The 22,954-nt window shown below is 46.3% G+C and overlaps 1 protein-coding gene across 1 annotated transcript in view; it reads left to right on the top strand.

Annotated features, from left to right (window-relative positions):
* The first annotated feature begins 488 nt into the window (after positions 1–488).
* UPB1 (beta-ureidopropionase 1) overlaps positions 489–22,954 on the top strand; it is a 44,172-nt gene continuing 21,706 nt past the window's right edge. Inside the window, exons 1-5 of the mRNA XM_030217378.1 lie at positions 489–613; positions 5,598–5,769; positions 7,444–7,531; positions 18,543–18,637; positions 20,141–20,302. Of these exons, the coding sequence (XP_030073238.1) occupies positions 513–613; positions 5,598–5,769; positions 7,444–7,531; positions 18,543–18,637; positions 20,141–20,302 (618 nt within the window). The 5' untranslated portion in view covers positions 489–512. The remainder of the gene's footprint in view (positions 614–5,597; positions 5,770–7,443; positions 7,532–18,542; positions 18,638–20,140; positions 20,303–22,954) is intronic.

Below are 22,954 nucleotides of genomic sequence, written 5' to 3'. Positions count from 1 at the left end.
TGTTTTTCCTGCTCCAGTGGTGCACCCAAGCAGAGTTTGGCCTCTGGGGGTCTCCAGTTCATTTTTTTTTAATCTTCCTCTTTCTATTTCTAGTCTGTGGTCTCTTATTCTGTATTTGGTGAGGGTCTGTCACTGTGTGTCTATGATTTGCATGTGTGACCGAGGTCATTTATTCTGCCGGAGTGTAATTTTTGAGCGGGGATTTCCGTAGCAGTGAGGCTTCTGTTTTTCTACAGGAGGTATATTGGTGTTCTAGGCACATTCTAATGTTTGTATTGCCTGCTTTTCATAGGCCAGGTTGTCTCTGTGTGTTGGTTTGGTAGGGGAAGTACATACGTGTTGATTCATTGTTGAGTGTGTGTTTCCAGCGTGCCAAGTTCTGAAGAAGACCCTCCCAGCATCTACCCCTCCCCTCCCCCACGTGCATTTCTCCTCCCCCAGTACCTCCCCTCCCCTCCCCTCCCCTCCCCTCCGTCCTCATGATCTCTCTCTTGTGTCTTCTTAGTCCAGTCATGGCTGCGCAGCTGGAGTCAGTGGAGCGATGCCTAGAGAAGCACCTCCCGGCTCCCGAACTGCAGGAGGTAAAACGGATCCTGTACGGGAAGGAGCCCAGGTAGGACGGGGCTGAGCTCCCACTTCAGCAAACGCTGGCAGCAAGTCTCCTCCTGTCACTGAACCGGCACTGCTAGAGCCAGATAATGATATGCTCGCTTTATTTCATCCACACTAGGGAAGATCACCTACGAGGCAGACATCGTGCCTGTCAGTAAGCTTGTATTGTGTTCGTCCGTTTGTCCATTTGCCTGTCTGTGTGACCTCGTAGCACTATCACAGGAGACAAATCGACCGGCTGATATCCGCCAGTTTACACGGAGGCGACTTCAACAGTATGATTAAAAATGGTATTCACTTCATTTTGTGGCGTTTCCTTTCTTTGCCATCGGGTCGCTAGAATGCGCATTATTCAGTGTTTACGCTCATAAAAATCCGTGCGTGTGGACTGGGAGGCACAGTCTGGACTTTTAGGTTGGCTGAATGCAAGAGCTGCTCCACCCCCGTCCCCCACACATGCACTTAGTGGAAGCTCACTTTGACTGGTCAGCCATTGGAGGCTGGTAGTGCTGGCACATTCCTGATTCATGTGCCTGCCAAACCGTGAGCTCCAGAGAGCAGGGACTCCGTTATGTGTATTTGTGCAGAAATAAGTAGCAGGGGGAAGAGGGGAAGGAAAGAAAGAAAGAAGAGGGGGCTTGTGTATTTTTTCACAGAGGGTGGTGGATATGTGGAATGCCCTCCCATGGGAGGTGGTGGAGATGAAAATGGTAATGGAATTCAAACATGCGTGGGATAAACACAAAGGAATCCTGTGTAGAAGGAATGGATCCATGGAATCTTAGCGGAGATTAGGTGGCAACGCCGGTAATTGGGAAACAAAACCGGTGCTGGGCAGACTTCTATGGTCTACACCCTGATCGTCACTGAATAGATAGGGATGGGCTGGAGTGTAAATTTTAAGGGACTTCCATGTTAGCTTCAGAACTTAGTACAAGAACAGTGTTGTTTGTATTATCTTTTGAGTCTTTCTTTCTTTTCTTGTCCCTCTTCTTCCCCTCTAGCACTTGGAATATGTCAAAGTATTTCCTATTCTTTATTTTTTTTCTAGTGGATTTGGGTACCAGTCTCCATATGTGTGGCAGTGCTACCATTGGAGGGGGGCGGTCCTCCTTGTTTGCTGCCACTGCTCCTTCTGCGCCCTTTGTTTCATCGTCTTCGTCCGATGATGAGGTAGAGGACGAAGACGATGAATCGGAGCTGATCTCACTGTCTGAGCTGCTATGCCTGCATTTCTTCTTTCCTTTCCTTTTCTTTTTCTCTTTCTTGCCTGGAGGGGGCCCTGCCTTTTTGTCTGTGATGCTGCGCCCCCCACTGCCGCCTTCTCCCTCGGCGTGTGCGCCCTGATCGCCCCCGCTTGTCATGCTACTATCGCCTGCCCTGCTTGTTCCCACCCCCAATTCTGCATTGGCATTTACATTCTCAAGTCCCCAAGCCCTGCTGGTCGTACCTGCGCTCTCCTGTGTTGGGGCACTGGTTGTGGTAGCGTGCTCCGGCCTTGGGGTATTAGTTGTAGAGCACCCGCAACTATGGTTCGGGGTGCTCGGGGCTGTTGCGGGGTTCGGGTGATTTGCTGCATTTGGCATTGGCCATGTATGGCTGGGTGGGGGGCCGAATCCTGGCCATGCCCCAAAATAGGAAGGGGGGTATCCCCAGCCATACGGCCATGCTGTTGGCCCCGCACTGTCCGTCGCGTGTGGAGACGACCATACGCCTGCACACCCAGGTCTCTGTAGGGACTGACGGGTCTCCACACCGCTGGCTGTGGCTTTCTTCTTGTTTCTTTTCTTCAGCACTGGCGTGGCTGCTGCTGCAGGGGCGAGTTGTCCTGTCGCTTTTTTGCCTGCTTGCTTTCTTGCCGTTCGCTTCTTCCTTGTTGTCTCGCTCGTGTCGTTCTCTTGGGCCGTTGTCTCGACCTCCTTCTCTGGTGGCGTGCTGGGCACCTCTTCCGCTCTGCTATCTTGGGTTGGACATTCGTTTGCTGCCTCCGCTTCCATACTGGGTGAAGGAGTGGAGGGTGGTGTGTAATTCGGCAAGGATCTAAGATCGTCTTGTCTCCAATCCGGGGTCGTGGGCGGCAGGGGAATGATCGCCGGCCGCCTCTGCTCGGGATCGGGGCTGGAGCGCTCGCAGGTATGTGGTCCGCACGTGGTCAGCTGTACTCGTACTTGTACTTTGTTGGCCGCGGCGACCGGAAGAGGTCAACCCGGCTCTAAACCTGGGCTTTTAAGCCCTTTTCTGGCTCCTCCCATTGCCCAGCGGGGAGCCGCTGGCGATGGGGGCCTGTCCCTTCCCTCGCCTCGCTCGCCCCCGCTGGGATTGGTGCGCATGCCCGTCGGGGCACGGCGCCATATTATTTTTGGCTCCGTGCACCCTATGGGGCACTGCGCCTTGCATGACTTCTACGGTTTGTGCCCTGAGAATGGCAAGGACAAATCAAACTCGGGTATAAAGTATCACACAGTATGTAAATGAGTTTATCTTGTTGGGCAGACTGGATGGACCATTCGGGTCTTTATCTGCCGTCATTTACTATGCTACTATGTTGTGATACCAGGAGCAGAGGTCGTGAAGGTGGGAAAGTTGAAAGGGTCAATTTTCAAAGGGTTTTAATGGAGCAGGAGAGGCTCCTTCTCGTTAAACCCTAAGGAACTGGCCAGCTGCAGATATTCAGTGGCACTTAACTGGTACTGCTGCTGAATATTGGCTGTAACTGGCTAAGTTAGGGGTGGTCTGAGGACAGAGTTTGGTAGAGCAATATCAGTCCACTAACCTGCTAAGAATGCAGATAAAGATAGGTCAGCAAAATTGCTGTTGTAACTTTATCCGTCGAGTTAACCAGGCATCAGTCTGCATTTTGGCTGGTGCCCACTTAACTTAGTTTTAGGTGACCCCAGATACCAGGATATTCAATGGTGGAAGCCAGACATGGCCTGACATTGAATATCTGGGGTTATTTCAGCCCATAGCTGTGAGCGACTCACAGGCTACTTACTGCCACAGGCTGAATTTTGGGCCCATACCCTGTGTTTCAAGAAAATACCTACCTGGCCCAGTTAATCAGAAGGTGGTGGTGCTATGGAGTACAGAGGAAAGGGGGGTACCACAGTGGGAGGATAGGAGACAGAGCAGGTTGTTGGGGGGTGGGGGGAGAAGCAAGTAGCTAGTGGTGGGCTGGTGTCCTCCAATCCCTTTTCAATGCTTCCTCTCCCCATATAACTAATAAACTTGATGGCTTTGTGACTTAGTGGCACTTCCATGAGGGGGATCAGGTCACAGGCTGGATTTACTCTGTGTAACCAGATCAGGGTCAATAGCACAGTGTGGTCAGTGTGATCTTGAATCTGCCCAAACCTACTCAAGTTCCTGGGCACCCAGTGGCTCAGCCTTGCTCCATAATCTCCATAAGCCCAGGTCTTCTCCATGGTACCCGGTCAAAATAGCCCCGACAAAAAAGCTCCTGACATAATAGCCCCAGACATACCAGCCACTGTCAAAACGGCCTGCCCACAATATATAACTCTTGACAAATTACCCCCCCCCCCCCCGACAAAAGGGCCCAATCAGGTTGCCCAGAATATGGCACTGCATTTTTTTTCCTAATAATCTTACCTTGCCAAACAGGATAAGGTTGGTAAGACTATCAAAATGATGACAATATTGTTTTTTTTTTAATTAGCATGTTGATGGAAGAATAGTTTCTTAAACAGCAGAACAGATCATGAATACCAGTTGGTAGCTATAGAATTTGTTTATTTATATATGCTTTATTCAATGCAGTGCTGGTAGGAGCGTTTATCAGTAAAGATTTCACTTGTAGTTTATCATCTTTTTTTGTGATGTATTATTTTTTTTCTAGGGGGCTATTTTGTCAAGGGTTATTTTGTTACAAGACTGTTTTGTCAGGGCTATTATGTCGGGGTACCCTTATCCACTATCCCATGCTCTGAGCAGAGCAGCCCATCCTCCTGTTTACCCAACTCTCTGCAGCACCATCTTTGTGTTCTTAGCCCATCCTCCTACTCCCCCTTTCCTGCACCTTGAATAGCCCATCCGCCTACCCCATTCCTGCACTTTGAGCAGTCCATCCCTTACTCCCCCATTCCTGTCCCTTGAGCAGGACATACTTCTGTAGCCCACCTTATAAGTACATAAGTAATGCCACACTGGGAAAAGACCAAGGGTCCATCAAGCCCAGCATCCTGTCCACGACAGCGGCCAATCCAGGCCAAGGGAACCTGGTAAGCTTCCCAAACTTACAAACGTTCTATACATGTTATTCCTGGAATTGCGGATTTTTCCCAAGTCCATTTAGTAGTGGTTTATGGACTTGTCCTTTAGGAAACCGTCTAACCCCTTTTTAAACTCTGCTAAGCTAACCGTCTTCACCACGTTCTCCGGCAACGAATTCCAGAGTTTAATTATGCGTTGGGTGAAGAAAAAGTTTCTCCTATTTGTTTTAAATTTACTACACTGTAGTTTCATCGCATGCCCCCTAGTCCTAGTATTTTTGGAAAGCGTGAACAGACGCTTCACATCCACCTGTTCCACTCCACTCATTATTTTATATACCTCTATCATGTCTCCCCTCAGCCGTCTCTTCTCCAAGCTGAAAAGCCCTAGCCTCCTTAGTCTTTTTTCATAGGGAAGTCGTCCCATCCCCTTCTTCCTCCACTCCTCTGTTTCTCTATCCTTATGCTCTAAGCAGCCGGCATCTTCTTCAAAGTGCTGTCTGGTCACAAGTACAAATGATGCCTATTGACCTGCCGTCACCCTAGAGTGCAGATCAATCAGGGCCTCATTTCACTGATTCATTTCTTTGATTTATATTCCAACCATGCAGGCTCCAGTTAACTTACCACAATAAATTCAGCTATGAGCATTACATATACAAAATCACAGCTTATAATCTGCAAATCCATAAAAAAAATGTAAACCAGAATTAAGACAGGACTGCTTACCCCACTTTCTCCATTCTGCTCTAGGAAGCTGGATTTAGCCAGTGCCGTAGTGAAAGCAGCATCACAGCATGAGTTTGAACTTCAGGGCTATGCATTTGAGGCTGCAGCAGAGCAGCTCCGGCAGCCTCGGAAAGTGCGAGTGGGCCTGATCCAGAACCGAATCCCTCTGCCCACCGAGACGGCCGTCACAGAGCAGGTATAAACTGTTCTTCCCTTTTATTGTGTGAATCATGTGAGCCTTCATTGGGCCAGAGAAATTTCTAAAAAAAAATCCATGCTCAATTCATAAAATATTATAGGGCTGATGCATTTTAGCTTATCAAATGCAAAATGTTTGAGATTAAGAAGATGGTGCAAATCTATTTGGGATTTTCTGTGACGTTTATAATTTAATATCTGTGCCTAAACCTGTTGGCTGGAACCTTGGACTCTTAAATAGGTCTGATCCAGACCTATACCTGGTTAATGGTACACTGTCAGCTAATGGTTGAACAACTGATGCCAGGCTTAAATCTTGATGTTTTTGTGGTGAAGGCTTAACCCAAAGTAAATGTACTTCTTGCTAGTTATGCTTTTAAAAGCTTTTACCTTATAAATCCTCAATGTCTAGTCAGCATTGTGCAAACATAGAGCAGTAGTGAAGGTTGCATCCTATCAGTTCTTATCTGCAAAGAACTGATTATTTGCACTTTAAATGGAAGCAAAAAGCAATATATTGTCAGATGTTACTAAAGTGATGTGAGGTCTGCAGCATGAGCCAGATCTTAATTTGTGTTCCCTAGAGGAGAAAAAAGGTGATGACTGTTAAGTGAAAAGAAAAACCAGGGATCAACTGGCATTTATATCATTGCACCAGCAGTAGAAGTGGGCAGACTAGGGGGTCCTTTTACAAAGGCACGCTGAAAAATGGCTTGCGCTAGTGTAGACCAGTGGCGTAGCTATGTGGGGCCACGGGGGCCTGGGCCCCCGTAGATATGGCCCTGAACTCCCCTGCCGACGACCCTCTCGACTCCCCCCCTCCCGCCGCCAACCCTCCCCCGCCGCCGCTTACCTTTGCTGGCGGGGGACCCCAACCCCCACCAGCCGAGGTCTTCTTCTTCCGGCGCAAGGCTTCGCTCTGTTTCTTTGAGTCTGACGTCCTGCACAGGGGAGGGTTGGTGGCGGGGGGTCGAGAGGGTCGTCGGCAGGGGGGGGGGGGTCAAAGTTGATGGTGGTGGTGGCGGGTGGGGGGCTAAAATGTGCCCCCTCCCCTCAGGCTCTGGACCCCCTTCCCGCCGAAGTCTGGCTACGTCCCTGGTGTAGACGTGGGTTTTGGGCATGCGCTGATCCATTTTTTAGCATTCCTATAAAGAAGGCCCTTTTTTCTTTTTGCTGAAAAAGGGCGTGTGGCAAAATCAAAATTGCCACATGTCCATTTTGGGTCTGAGAACTTACTGCCAGCAATTGACCTAGCGGTAAAGAATCCAGGCGGCAATGACCTACGCATGTCAAATGCCACTGAAAATAAAAAATATTTTTCAGATGCATGTAGCGGACACACGCCAAAATTGAAATTATCGCGAGGGCCATGCAGTAACCGGGTGGTAATGACAATTTGGGGCACATAGGCGCCTATGTGGCTTAGTAAAAGGACCCCTAGATGTGCCTAAAGGTCTAGACTTGAGGGGAGGTAGGGAAAATGGAGAAACCCCTGGGGAAATGGCTCTACTTGGGGCCCTTTCAGACTGAGCTGGAACCCAAACCCAAAGGAGACTAGTGCACTGTGATATAAGATCTTGTGGTCTTTCTTTTTCTCCCTGTAAACAGGAGACTCAGGTTCTAAGAATCAAATGCAGAAAGATGATTATATTAATTTCACTCTGTCATACAGGTTGCTGCTCTGCACAAGCGCATAGCAGAGATGGTGGAGGTGGCGGCCATGTGTGGGGTTAACATTGTCTGCTTCCAGGAGGCCTGGAGTGAGTACTTGAACTTCCTGAATCTGGACATTCAATTACAGGTTTTCAGAAGGGTTCATTCCTGCTGGATGGAGATGGGGGAAGGGAGAACAAATTCCGTATTTACCATAAATGCATATAAAAGCCAGACCCTGTTCATGGTGTGGTTCTGACAAATTTATAATGTGAATCCATCCCATAGTGCCTGGGACCCTGAGAGGGCTATTAATGTTAGAGGTTTCTAATTAGGAACGAAGGGATCAAAAGGAGGGACAAATCTTCACACAACGGAGTACAGCAAAAGGAAAAGAGGAGATGACCAAAAAGACCAGTGTACAGCCAAGGATATCTTTAAAAGAAGTCCTTTATTGACAACAGCTACATAAGTACATAAGTGTTGTCATACTGGAACAGACCAAAGGTCCATCAAGCCCAGCATCCTGTTTCCAACAGTGGCCAATCCAGGTTACATAAAATACATGGGAATGCACAAAACTGATTGAGAGACTCAACACGGGCCATGTTTCGGCTATACTGCCTTCATCATAAGAACATAAGTGTTGCCATACTGGGACAGACCGAAGGTCCATCAAGCCCAGAATCTTGTTTTCAACAGTGGCTAATCTAGGTTACAAGTACCTGGCAAGATCCCAAAACAGTAAAAGAAATATTATGCTGCTTATCCTAGAAATAAGTAGTGGATTCTCCCCAAGTCCATTTTAATAATGGTCTATGGACTTTTCTTTTAGAAAGCCATCCAAACCTTTTTTAAACCCTGCTAAGCTAACTGCCTTTACTGCATTCTCTGGCAACAAATTCGATTCATTTTAAATTTACTACTTTGTAGCTTCATTGCATGCCCCCTAGTCCTAGAATTTTTGGAAAGAGGAAACAAGCAATTCACATCTACCTGTTCCATTCCACTCAGTATTTTATAGACCTCTATCATATCTCCCCTCAGCCATCTTTTCTCCAAGCTGAAGAGCCCTTTCTGCTTTAGCCTTTCCTCACGGGGAAGTCATCCCATCCCCTGTATCATTTTTCGTCTCCCTTCTCTGTACCTTTTCTAATTCCACTACATCTTTTTTGAGATTCGGTGACCAGAATTGCACAAAGTATTCGAGGTGCAGTCACACCATGGAGTGATACAAAGGCATTTTAATATTCTCAATAACTCCAAACATTCTGTTTGCTTTCTTAGCCACTGCTGCACACTGAGCAGAGGGTTTCAATGTATAATCAACAATGACACCTAGATCCTTTTCTTGGGCAGTGATTCCTAATGTGGAACTGTGCATCAGTTAGCTGTAGTTCATGTTCCTCTTTCCCACATGCATCAATTTGCACTTACTCACATTTAAACGTCATTTGCCATTTGAATGCCCAGTCTCCCAGTCTCGTAAGGTTCTCTTGCAATTTTTCACAATCCTCTTGCGATTTAACAACTTTGAATAACTTTCTGTCATCAGCAAATTTAATTACCTCACTAGTTAGTTCCATCTCTAGATCATTTATAAATATGTTAAAAAGCAGCGGTCCCAGCACAGACCCCTGAGGAACTCCCACTATCTACCCTTCTCCATTGAAAATACTGACAATTTAACCCTACTCTCTGTTTTCTATCTTTTAACCAGTTTTTAATCCACAATAGGACACTACCTCCTATCCCCTGACTCTCCAGTTTCCTCTGGAGTCTTTCATGCGGTACTTTGTCAGATGCCTTGTGAAAAACCAGATACACAACATCGACCGGCTCACCTTTATCCACATGTTTGTTCACCCCTTCAAAGAAATATAATAGATTGGTGAGGCAAGATTTCCCTTCACTAAATCCATGTTGGCTGTGTCTCATTAATCCATGCTTTTGAATATGCTCTGTAATTTTGTTCTTTATAATAGTCTCTACCATTTTGCCCGGCATTGACGTCAGGCTCACTGGTCTATAATTTCTCGGATCCCCTCTGGAACCTTTTTAAAAAATTGGCATTACTTTGGCCACCCTCCAATCTTCTGGTACAATTCTTGGTTTTAAAGATAAATTACATGTTACTAAAAATAGTTCTGCAAGTTCATTTTTCAATTCTGTCAGTACTCTGGGATGAATACCATCCAGTCCAGGCAATTTGCTACTCTTCAGTTTGTCATATTGCGCCATTATATCCTCCAGGTTTATAGAGATTTCATTCAGTTTCTCAGACTCTTCAGCTTTGAATACCATTTCTGGCACCAGTATCTCTCCCAAATCATCCTTGGTGAAGACTGAAGCAAAGAATTCATTTAATCTCTCCGCTATGGCTTTGTCTTACCTGTGTGCCCCTTTTACCCCTCCGTCATCTAGCAGTCCGACTGATTCTTTTGCCGGCTTCTTGCTTTTAATATACCTAAAAAAATTTTTACTATGAGTTTTTGCCTCCAATGCAGTCTTTTTTTTCAAACTCCCTCTTTACCTTCCTTATCAGCGCTTTGCATTCTGTGAAGAATCATGAATATTATTGTGTGTGGTGGAGAGAGGCGAGGCAGCATACATTTTAACATGCAGTTCCTTGATTTACACATGAGCCTAATTAATGCAGGAAGACAATACTTGAGGTGGAGAGCAATAAAAACTATAACATGGATGATAAATCCAACCCAAACAAATCCCATCAATATTAAATTTCACATTCATATTCCATTTAGACTCCATGTCCAACCTAAACATCAGAATCCATTAATCTTCTGCTTTTCATTTTCAATCTGTTCTTTGTCACTTACTCTCATTCAGACATCTTGTCCTTATACAGATACTACTTTGTCTTAACTGAACATTCAGATACATTTAGGGTTCACATCCTGCGAAGAGCTTACTGCTCTAAGGGCACCTTTTACTAAGTGGCGGTAAGCCCAATGCGGGCTTATCACTTGTTAAACAGGAAGTACCACTGGACTACCGCAGAAGCCCAGCAGTACTTCCCATTCCTAGCGCACCATTATAGCCGGCGCTACAAAAATATATTTATTTTTGTAGCGCCGGAGTGTACCCAGCATTAATTGGGCATCATAAACGAGATAAAAGTTCTATTACCTCAAGATCTTACCAAGTCAAAGGGACTACAAACATATCGTCCCCATGGTCATCTGAATGCGGGGTGCCGCAGAGATCTCCACTTTCCCCGATACTTTTCAACCTCATGATGATCCCTTTAGCACGGCTGCTAGCCAAGCATGGACTCAATCCCTTCATCTACACTGATGATGTCACCATATTTATCCCCTTTAAATCCAATCTATCCAAAATTGCTGATAAAATCAATACTGGCATGACCACCCTAACCTCTTGGGCTAACGCTTTCAAGATGAAATTAAACATAGAGAAAACACATTGCCTAGTCCTTTCATCCCAATACTCTTCACTTCTCCCAACTATTCTTAGCACCCCTGATGTTAACCATCTATCATTTGAAAACCATGCTAAATCCATCTCAAAGAAAATGTTCAACATGATGTGGATTATGAAACGAGTAAAATCTTATCTTCCCTTGAACACCTTTCGAAACCTAGTGCAATCCACAGTACTCACACGCGCAGACTACTGCAACAGTGTCTTCTCTGGATGTAAGACCATAATTTTGAAGAGGCTTCAGACTACCCAGAACACAGCAGCCAGACTTATCTTTGGCAAGTCAAGATTTGACAGCGCAACACCTCTTCGAGAGAAGCTTCACTGGCTCCCAATCAGAGAAAGAGTAAATTTTAAAGTCTTCACTATGATTCATAAGATTATATATGGTGAATCCCCTAACTACATGGACAACCTCATTGACCTCCTAGCCAGAAATAGACCATTGTCGTCTCACACCCACATTAATTTACTTAATTTACTGTGAGGCTTTACTTGCCTCACAGCCATTTCCTGCAGGTAAGAGAGACTTCCCTTTTACCCGCTGCGGTTAAAGGGGGCCTCAGCGTGCGTGAAAAACACGTGCTGCTAACACAGGCCCCCTTTTGCCGCAGCTTGGTAAAAGGGGCCCTAAGTGTAATATGTATGTAGAGACTTCACTTTCAAGCAAAAGCTCTTATCTCATATTCTTCTACGAAAGTCTTTGACCAGTGAAGGCTGGGTTTTTCTGGGCATTTGCAGGCTGTGCCCTCAGGCAAGGTGTTGTGGTCTGGATGGCCATGCAAGAATCTGTCATGTTTCCAAGTTCAAGGTTCCACCTCCTAATCCAGAAACGTCAGCTTCTGAGCAAGAAAAGTGATTGGGTTTTACTTATGAGGCAAGCACAAGCCAAAAAAAAGGGGCAGAAGCCACCAATACCACAAGTCCAAAGATCACAGATTCCAAGGACATCCACTTTTAATGTTCCAAATTGTATATTCATCAACAAGATATACAGGAAAAACCCAACATGGGCCATGTTTTGGCCCGATAGCCTTTGACAGGGGTCTTCATAACAAAAATAACAAATGTATAAGAATATTATAAGGCAAAACATATATACATAAAATATGATGACTATAAAAATAAGTGCACAAAAACACAATACTAATAAGGTGTATATATATGATGGATAATTAAAAACTTTGATATAAATGTGAACCACAAAATACAGATTACTGTTATATATAGAAAAGTTGCATAAAAGTAGTTATGAAAAAAGTATATAATAGAAGAGTCACATATAGTTCAAAACATATTTAAAAGAAACTAAAGAAACTAATAAATATACAAAGAGGATCAAAGATAACTGAATACCTGTATAGGGTTAATGAGTCTACAACAAGCTTTGAACACGCAGCTCCATTGAAAAACAGATACAATATGCTGAAATATAAAAAAATATATATGTATTTACTTATGAGGCAGAATCTGTTGCATCTTTCATGGCTCCCAGCTCACATCAGCAGGTTGTATCTTCACTGCACTTGTGCTAGGTTTCACTGTAGTTGGAAAGCAGGGAGAACAAGGAGAAAATCTTTTGAAGTGAGGAATAAAATAAAGAACAGACATAAGGTTCAAGACAGGATGGATATACCATTTCTCTAAAATTCAGCATTCTTTAAAATACATATTCCTTTCAGCTACCCTCTGGGGCCCTTTTACTAAGCCGCGTAAGTGCCTATGCGTGCCCAATGCATGCCAGTTACGAGTTACCGCCCAGCTGCTGCGTGGCCCTGTCGGTAATTTCATTTTTGGCATGTGTCCAAAAAATAATTTATGTGCTAAATGGCATTTAACACACGTAGGTCATCACTGCCTGGTTACCGCATGAGTCTTTACCGCTAGGTTCATGGCTGGTGGTAAGGTCTCAGACCCAAAATGGACCTGTGTCAATTTTCATTTTGCCACACGTCCATTTTCGGCAAAAATTTAAAAAGGCCTTTTTTACAGGTGCGCTGAAAAATGATTCTGCACGCGCCCAAAACCCACGCCTACACTATCGCAGGCCATTTTTCAGCTCACCTTAGTAAAAGGAAGGACCCCTCTGCCTTTCTTTTAACTTTTACATACTTGATAGTAATTCTGCCAAAACTATACTTAATATGTACTAAAGAAAGTAATAAACTCTTAATATAACAATGAGAAAAACAAACGAAAACAAAAAATCTTAAGTGTCAAGAAAGGCAAATCTCATTAACATTTCATTGTTAAGTCTTATAAGGCTTTGTTGCAGTTGTAGGCAGGTGATCATATGCAGCAATAATGTCCTTAGAATTGTTAGTCGGTTAAAAGTATATCTTCCTGGTAATGAAGTACATTGGTGCAAGTTTGACAGTCCAATTCAAATCCTTGGTATTTTGTACAGAGTAGAATGTTGTTTCCAGCAAGGTTACAGTGGAAATTTGCACTAATGCAGTTTTATATGTACTCCCTCTCCTGTGGGCCGACGCTCAGGACCTAATGCCGGTGCTAGAGCCGATTAGTGCGCCAGCATTAATTTGCGCAGGATGTTCAGAGGGATCTAGCGCAAGAAACAACTAGCATTTTAACGTAGTCAAATGAATGTTAATGAGGTCGTTTCTTATTCTCTCCCCATGCTCGGAGAAGAGCGCACAAAACAAAGCCGCCCTTACCACTGGAAACCTAATGCCAGCTCAGAGCTGATGTTTGGATATTTGAAGAGAGAATTTCCCATGATTTTCTCCTTAAAATTTGCCAGTTTTGTTTGAATTTGGAAGCGGAAAAGAAAATGAAAGCACACATTGGCACTGTTTTCTGCACTTAAATGTAGGCCTTCCAGTGGGGAAAAAAATGTGAAAGGCTTATATTTAAAGGACACAGAAGAATGGCGCTGATGTATGCTTCACTTTCAGGTTTGCCTGGGCATGTGCTCAAGAGCCTCACTTACTGCAAAACTCATGTGCGCATTCGCTAGGCTCCTTCCTCTTCCTTACTTTTGGTCTCATAGCATGCAATTAGTGTTGAGCATTGGGGAACTATTTTTCTGCACTGTTCCTGCGCTATTCCTGGGCGCTGTTCGTCATAGCGCTGGAGTTCTGAGCGTTATCCCACTGGTTATGGGGGCGCCACCATGCTAGCTCTTTGAGGTGGACTGTGAACATAAGGCTTTGGGAGGTAAAATGAGTACCTGTATTAGTAGAAATATTGGCTGGAATTCTTTCTGTACCTACTTACAGATTCTTTCAGTAACTTCTTAGTGACTAGAGAATGACATGGTTACTGACTGTGAATTTACCGCAGTGAACCGTGCATAGACGGTCGGTAGCCCAACTGTTTGGGGAGGCTAAAGGGGGCGGAGCTTACCTCCATACGCTCCGTGGCAGTGACGTCAATGAAGAAAAAGACTACAGGCTCGCCGCCAGCTTCTCCCTTCTCTCTGCACACAGTGTCCCGCCTTCTGCGGTGATGCATTTCCTGTTTCCGCGAGAGCGGGACACTGTGTGCAGAGAGAAGGGAGAAGCTGGCGGCGAGCCTGTAGTCTTTTTCTTCATTGACGTTGCTGCCACGGAAATAAAAGATGAAAATGCGCGGGGCGGGAGGGTGGGCTGCACCACAAGCGGAAGTCGACGATTGGGCTGGGGAGGCTTAGCCTCCCCAAGCCTCTTATATGGGGTGCCTATGGAACCGTGGTAAATCCATGGTAATGGCAACACTCCAATCAGAATTACCATGGATGCAGGAACAAACCTTTTTACCGCCCCATGGAAACAGTAAAAAGCCTTGTTACTGTGGTTAAAAAATCCTTTGTTCCCTTTCCATCCTCCTCCCCGCTGGTCTGTCACTTACATTTTCCTGTGGCCAGCAACAATTCAAATAGGCTGGCTCCATGGTCCTCCTCCTGCCGCGTCCTGTACCCTCTATTTCAACTTCCTGTTTAGTGGTCAAAACAGGAAGTTGCAGTAGAGAGGGTGGGATGCGGCAGAAGGAAGGCCACCGAGTTGGCCTGTGGTGAATCACTGCCGTCCGCAAGAAAATTATAAGCAGCTGGTGGAAAGAAGTTACAGATCTGCAGAGAGGAGCACAGGAAGGGAGAGAGGTGCTCAGGGGACTAGAGGGAAATGAGAAAGGTGCTGGACCCATGTGGTGGTGGTGGGGAGACTGGAGGGAAATGAGAAAGGTGCTGGACCCGCAGTAGGCAAGAAGGAAGGGAGGGGAAAGAGATGCCAGATCAAGGGATGAAGGAAGAGGGAGTCAAATATGGAATCCACAACAGGAAGGAGAAAGGGAAGGAGGGCAGGTAGGTGAGCCAGATGCTGGAACGGGTGGGGAAGAGAGGGAGAGAAGCTGGGTGGGATTGGAGAGGAGAGACATATTGGTATGGAAGAGAAAGAGAGGAGAGAAGCTGGATACAAGGAGGTAACAGAAACAGAGGAGAAATGAAGTGCATAGGGGAGGGGGCAAAGGGACAGGGACACAAAGGAGAGATGCTGAGTAGAGATGGTATATGGACACAGAGGGTTAATGGGAAGATGTTAGACATGGGGGAGAATAGGAAAACAGAAGGGAGATGGGGGCACAGGGATATAGATGAGTGATGTTTGACAAAGGAAGAGAGGATAGGAGATAGAGAGGTGGTGATGGATGCAGGGATAACAAGGGAGATATTGGACAGGGAAGTATAGGGACACAAAGAAGGGAGATGCTGAATATGGGGGACAATAGGGATACAGAGAGAGATGGAAGATGGTGGAAATGGAGAGAGATGAGATGTCAAATGGACAGGAGAACCTAGTGAGTGAGTTAAGAGAAGATAGAGGGAAGCAGAAACCAGAGCCTGAGACCAACATGATTTTAAAAATAAAATGACCAGACAACAAAAGGTAGAAAAATTTATTTTATTTTCTGTTTTGTGATTAGAGTTTTTCAGATTTGAAATGTATATCCTGCCAGAGCTGGTGTTAGACATGGTTGAGGCCCAGGGCATAAATTTGGGAGTGTACCCCAAAGCCCACTATCAGGCTGCACTTTCTTCAGCTTCCAGCAGGCTTGGGGCTCTCCCTAATCAGGGGCCAAGGGCAGTTGCCCTAGTCACACTTCCCTAAGGGGCGTATCTAGACTTCAGCGGTAGGGGGGGCCAGAGCCGAGGTGAGGGGGCATATTTTAGCCCCCCGGCGCCGCCGACCCCCCCCCCCGCCGCCATTGCTGACACCCTCCTGCCGCCATCGCCGACACCCCCCCGCCATTGCCGACACCCCCTACCGCCGCCAGCACCACCGCCAACAATTTTGACCCCCCCCTCGACCCGCCCGCCATCCGTCGCCGTCTGTACCTTTGCTGGCTGGGGACCCAACCCCTGCCAGCTGAAGTCTTCTTCCTGCGTTTGGTTTCTTCTGAGTCTGACGTCCTGCTGCACATACAGTGTGCACTTGCGATCTGCAGGGCTTCATTCTGTTTCTATGAGTCTGACGTCCTGCACGTTGTTCGTGCAGCAGGACGTCAGACTCAGAAGAAACCAAACACAGGAAGAAGACTTCGGCTGGCGGGGTTGGGGTCCCCCGCCAGCATAGGTACAGACGGCAACAGCGGGTTGGCGGGGGGGTTGAGAGGGGCGTCGGCAGGGAGTCCAGGGCCAAATTTACGGGGGCCCAGGCCCCCGTGGCCCCATAGCAGCTACGCCCCTACCTAACACCATCCCTGGCATGTGCCATCTTTATATTTTGTACAGGAGTAAATGCACCTCATTCTATATCTCTAGTGCTATACTAAGTAACTTCGAGGCTTGTGCAGATGGGGTCAGAGCTTGCGGGGATGTTGATGGGGACAGAGCTTATGGGGATGGGGACAAACTATGCCCCTGTATCATTTTCTATTAGTGACATAAGGATAGGCCTAAACGGATACTGAGAGCATATCCACACCGATTAGGATAAATTTGAACTTCTGACATTCCTGCATTTGGACAAAATGGTGTGGTAGCTGTGTTAGTTCACATTTAAAGGTAATAATTAGAAATAAAACAAAACAAAAAAGAAAATAATGTGATAGTTTTTTTTATTGGACTAACAATACATTTTTGATTAGCTTTCAAAGACAATGCCTTCTTCCTCAGATCACAAATGAGCAAATGATGACAGATGTAAGACTATATAAGTGAAATACAAAAACATTCCTATAATAGGTTCATAGGGAAGGGTAGGGGTGGGGGTGGGGGGGAACAGGAAGAGATGGATGGATGATCAGAGAGTGACAAAGCAGTATAATTTTATGGTTTATAATGTGATAGGAAACCCAGACCTTTGTTAAGTCCTATCTGGTGGGTGTCATAATATTTAATTATTTTAATTTCAAATGGTCTTGTTCCTGGATTGTTTTAAAATTTCCTTTTAGTATTCTCACCATAGTCATTGGTGCAGTGCTCTGGTTTTGCAAAGTGCTTTTGCACAGAAGTGTCACTTTGGTTGGCTTCGTGGTATTTAATGTGGTGCTTAGATACATCCCCTTGTGACCCCCTTCTTAAGTTGATCTGGAGTCCCCTTGTGATCCCTTTCCTGAGTCAGTCTCTTTGTGATCCCTTTCCTGAGTCAGTCTGGAGCCCCTTGTGTTCCCTTTCCTGAATCGGTCTAGATTCTCCTTGTGAAGAATCCCCTTGTGATCCTTTTCTTGAATTGATCTGGAGTTCCCTTGTGATTCCTTTCCTGTGTCACTCTGAAGTCTCCTTGTGATCCCTTTCCTGAGTCAGTCTGGAGCCCTTCTGTTCCCTTTCCTAAGGAAGTCTAGATGCTCCTTGTGAAGAATCCCCTTGTGATCCTTTTCTTGAGTTGATCTGGAGTTCCCTTGTGATCCCTTTCCTGAGTCACTCTGGAGTCTCCTTGTGATCCCTTTCCTAAGGAAGTCTAGATGCTCTTTGTGAAGTGTTCCCTTGTATCTCCTTTCTTGAATTGATCTGGAGTCCCCTTGTGATTACTTTCCTGAATTGGTCTAGATGCTCCTTGTGAAGAATCCTCTTGTGATCCTTTTCTTGAGTTGATCTGGAGTTCCCTTGTGATCCCTTTCCTGAGTTGGTCTGGAATCCCATTGTGATCACTTTCCCGAAGCAATCTAGATGCTCTTTGTGAAGTGTCCCCTTGTATCTCCTTTCTGGAATTGATCTGGAGTCCTCTTGTGATCCCTTTCCTGGATCGGTCTAGATGCTTCTTGTGAAGAATCCCCCTTGTGGTCCCTTCCCTGAAGCAGTCTAGATGCCCCTTGTGACGCGACCCCTTGTGACCCTTTTCTTTACTCTTGATCTATTTCCTGAATCGGTCTAGGTGCCCCTTGTGAAGAACCTCCTTGAGTCAGACTGGAATCCCTTTGTGACCCCTTTTCTGATTTGGTTTAGAGCGCTTGCAGTCTGCATTCACAATCCAGTCTGTCAGAGTGATGGGAAGCTGCAGTTTATGATACTCTGTATGTGTCTTTCTTGAATTATAGACATTAATGAAGCTGAGATAACCTCCTAAGGAACTGTAACTGTATCAGTCTAGGCAAGTTCTGTCTTCCCTCTGACTGTTAGCAGAATTTGGAAATTGCATTTAAATGTTCTCGGGGCTCAGTGCAAGCCACCCAGAAATTCTGTAGCCTTGTTCATCCCTCCCATTTTTCTTTTTCTAGCTATGCCCTTTGCTTTTTGCACAAGAGAAAAGCTCCCTTGGACTGAATTTGCTGAATCAGCTGAGGATGGGCCAACAACCAGGTTTTGCCAAGAGGTAGAGTGTTTGTGTGCAAATGTTTAGCTGCTGTAGAGTGAGGGGAGAACCAGGGCTGGCGGAACGCGTTAAGCAGGGTAGGCAGGGCAAGGGGCACCAACATTCAGGGGCATCTGGCTTTAGTTCTCCCCAGCTGCCCTGCTCTTTTTCATTGCCGCCGCTCTGCCTCTAGTCAAATGGTCTGATGTGCTGACACCATGTACTCCTCTGAGTCACAAAATTGACAACCAGAAGTAGTTAATCTGTGGCTCAGAGAAGCACACATTGCTGGCGCACCAGACCCATTTGACTAGGGCAGAGCTGGCGGTGGGAGCTGATCCAGGGGATGGGTGAGAGAATGGAGCTGGAGCTGGGGCTGAAAGAGGGGCGGATGGGAGAAGGAGGGAAGGGAGAAGAGAGAAAGGAGATGCTGAGATGGACTGGGGTGGGGGTGGGGGTGACTGATAGTTTGCAGGGGGGTGTCAGAGACCCTAGCACCAGTCCTGGGGAGAACCTACCATTCCTAGTGGTCTTACTAGTGTATGGGTAAGAGCTGCATCTGTGTTGTATGTGCTTGACTTACTGACAAATATTGGGCCTTGAACCTGTTTTTGTGCCAGTCTGAGCATGAAAAGAAACCATTTCCACCCTGAAATTCAAAGACTGTGGCGTGGCTCATCTGATTAATATGGATTTTCAAGACAGACCTTCCTTACATCTCCATAATACAGTTACACAGAGTATGAACTTAAGTCCTGGTCTGATGTGAGCATTGGCCAGATGACATTACTCTGTGCGTTAGCATCATTTTGTAAGCCACGTGGAAACCAGTACCACTAACGGTGCAGTTTTAGCCACAGTGAAAACAAGTGTTTGGAGGGGCGAGGAAAGCGTTTTCATTTTCAAATTTTCATTTTAATTTTCTCTGAAAGACTACCTGTGCAAATTATTTCAGTTCATCCCCCCCCCCCCCCCACTTTCATAGTAGCAGATGTAGATGTATGTGAATGCGCTTTTTCCTAAGATGATTTTCAACATGACAATACTCTGTAAAGTCCGTAGGTTCCAAAATCACTCCCGATAAGTTTCACTTTATTTTTTTTTTTTACATTTCTGAATCACTGCTACAAAAAAGATCTCATATGAAACATTCAGTATTAGCTGTACAATAACCCCCTCCCCACTCACTGTACATGTACATACACACTGCCAGCAGATGAGCCCTGTGAACCATCAGAGCGACGTGCAATCCCACAACCTCAGTGGAACACGACAATTAGAAACAGACGACATTTGTAATGTGCCTCTCTCTTCCTGTTCTCCGGATACAAATATTCCTATACTAAGGTGGTTGTATTTCTGTTTCTGAAACTCCCAGTTGTAAAGTACTCTTGCTTTGCAATGTGAACTCAGTTTAATGTACGGACATGTAACTTCCCTCTGGTGCTTGCAGAGTTTGTGAGAATTTGGGTTTAGAAATAAGTTTTTCTGTAACCTGATCCTATCACGTTTTTTTTTCCGCAGCTGGCCAGGAAGCACAATATGGTGGTGGTGTCCCCCATCCTGGAACGAGATGAGCCGCACGGAGAGACACTGTGGAATACTGCTGTGATCATTTCAAACTCCGGGGCTGTGCTTGGAAAGAGCAGGAAGACTCACATTCCCAGGGTTGGCGATTTCAATGAGGTCAGAAAAGAAATAGCGAGATGCTTTAGGGTACCTTTTTAGCAGTAAGGCACATTCCAGTGGTTCCCAAACCTTTCCTGGGGGGAACCCCCCCCCCCCAGTCAGTCAGGTTTTCAGGATATCCGCGATGAATATTCACAAGAGAGGTGCATGCAAATCTCTCTCACAAATGTTCAAGGTAGATATCCTGAAAACCTGACAGGCTGGGATTTCCCCCAGGACAAGTTTGGGAGCCACTGGCATTTTCCAACCCGCTCAACTTTCATACACAAGGTGCCCACATACTGTACGCTGCCTTTGAAGATCACTGGCTACGCAGCTGACAGCGTGCAGATACAGAAAAGCGTACTGAGTTATGGCCAACAGTGCTTGTGTACTTTTGGAAACTAACCCCCATCTAAGTGCCCAAAATCCTGAGATCCACGCACAAATGAATTAATTAACAAGCCATTAACAATCTATAATTGGATGTTAAGGGAATGGGACTTCATATACTGCTTTTCTGTGGTTTTTTGCAACTACATTCAAAGTAGTTTACATAGTATATACAGGTACTTAGTTTACCTAGGGCAATGGAGGATTAAGGGGTCCTTTTACTAAGCCACGTAAGCGTCTACGTGCGCCCAACGCACACCAAAATGGAGTTATCACCCGACTATCGTGTGGCTCTTTCAGTAATTTCATTTTTGGCGCGTGTCCGATACACGTGTCTGAAAAATATTTTTTTATTTTCAGCGCGCGAAATGGATGTGTGCCAAGTGGCATTTGGCGCGTAGGTCATTACTGCCTGGTTACCACATGAGTCTTTATCGCTAGGTCAGTGACTGGTGGTAAAACCTCAGAACCAAGAACACGCGACAATTTTCATTTGGCCGCACGTCCATTTTCAGCAAAAAAATTTTAAAAAGCCCTTTTTTACAGGCGCGCTAAAAAATGGATCGGCGCGTGCCCAAAACCCATGCCTACACTACCGCAAGCCATTTTTCAGTGCGCCTTTGTAAAAGGACCCCTCAGTGACTGTGAACAGCTGCAGTGGGAATTAAACCCAGTTCCCCAGGATCAAAGTCTGCTGTACTAACCACAAGGCGGCTCCTCCACTCCACTCTATTTAACAGTTATTGATGTTAATTGGCTCTAATTTGGATTTGTGTGTGGATCTGGCGATTCTGTAAAGATCTGTACTCAAATTCTCTTATGTGCAACCCAAAAGGGGGTGTGGCTATGGGAGGGGCAGAGGCGGGTCAAGGATATTTCAAAGAATTATGTACAGTGTTATAGAATTTGGAGGCTGTGCACCCAAGTTGTGGTCCAGGATTTACAGGAAAACACAGAAGAACTATCCTCCACAAACAAGAAAAACAACAGACACAGCGAAGGTAACGAATGACAATAAACAAAGTTGCAAGGTGTAGTGATCAACTTTATTGATTGGCAGAATCAAGACTCGACACCAGTGGCGTTCCTAGGGAGGGATGACACCCGGGGTGGATCGCCTATGCGCCCCGCCCCCTGGGTGCAGCGCCCCCCCGGATGCAGCACGGACCCCCCCCGGCGAAAGAACACCCCCCCGCGAAAGAACCCCCCGGGTGCACGCCGCTGGGGGGGGTGCTGCGCGCGCCTGTCCTCCGTTCGTTCCATGCTTCTTCTCTGCCCTGGAACAGGGGGCAGAGAAGAAGCATGGAAAGAATGGAGGACAGGCGCGCGCGGCACCCCCCCCCCCAGCGGCGTGCACCCGGGGCGGACCGCACCCACCGCCCCCCCCCCAGGAACGCCACTGCTCAACACTAATCGTGTTTCGGCCAAAAGGCCTCCCTCAGGAGTAGACTCGACACGGACCGTGTTTCGGCGGTAATATTGCCTGCCTCAGGAGTTAAGTATCTGTTGTTATTGTCGAAACACGGCCCTATTTACTGAATCTGGCCCTCAAAGTTTTGGTATACTTTCCACCCCTCTTGCCCCCTCCCCCCCCCACTGTCTCTTCTGTAACTAAGTTCATTATGTGCACGTTTAGTCGAGTAAAAATCTACTCATTTTGATTCTGTAAATCTGTATAACTCCTTATAATTATTCATATTGTCCAAACTAAGTCTTTGAAAACTTGCTCCTCCTTTATGTAAAAGGACAGCAAAGCAGTTAACTTGACCCCTATTTAAAATTTATTTGCAACAGCAGACTGTTCAAATTCTAAATCTGTGCCAGAAAAGCAACACTTTCCTCAGAAAGAAGAGGGAAGTGGAGCTGGCAAAACGGTCCTGTGCCCTCCTGCCTAGTCACTAGGGACTGAACAGCAGGGACATTCTGACTCCGTAGAAGAGCACCAAATGGGGATCTTTTGTTGAGGAGGCCAGGGCTACTGAGCGACATAGTCGGGCCCAGGACAGAACCAGACTACCACAATCTGCCTCCCCCCCCCCACTTGCACTGCCGCTCCCACCTGCCTCCTTACCCTTCTGTGTTTGTCTCCGGGGGGGGGGGGGGGGGGCGGACTTGGCGCCAGCAAGACACTTCCTGCGTGCCTGCTTCCATGACCTGTCCTCTCCTGCTCCTGTCCATGCCAGGAGTCGGAACCTGGATGATTGCATTAACATGACATTGCTCTAATGCAGTCATCCAGATCCTGGGTGGCTCGCAGGAGCAGGCAAGGACAGACCT

The sequence above is a fragment of the Microcaecilia unicolor genome, chromosome 11, assembly GCF_901765095.1.
Source record: "Microcaecilia unicolor chromosome 11, aMicUni1.1, whole genome shotgun sequence".
Lineage (NCBI taxonomy): Eukaryota > Metazoa > Chordata > Amphibia > Gymnophiona > Siphonopidae > Microcaecilia > Microcaecilia unicolor.
This window is presented reverse-complemented; position numbering and strand designations above follow the sequence as displayed.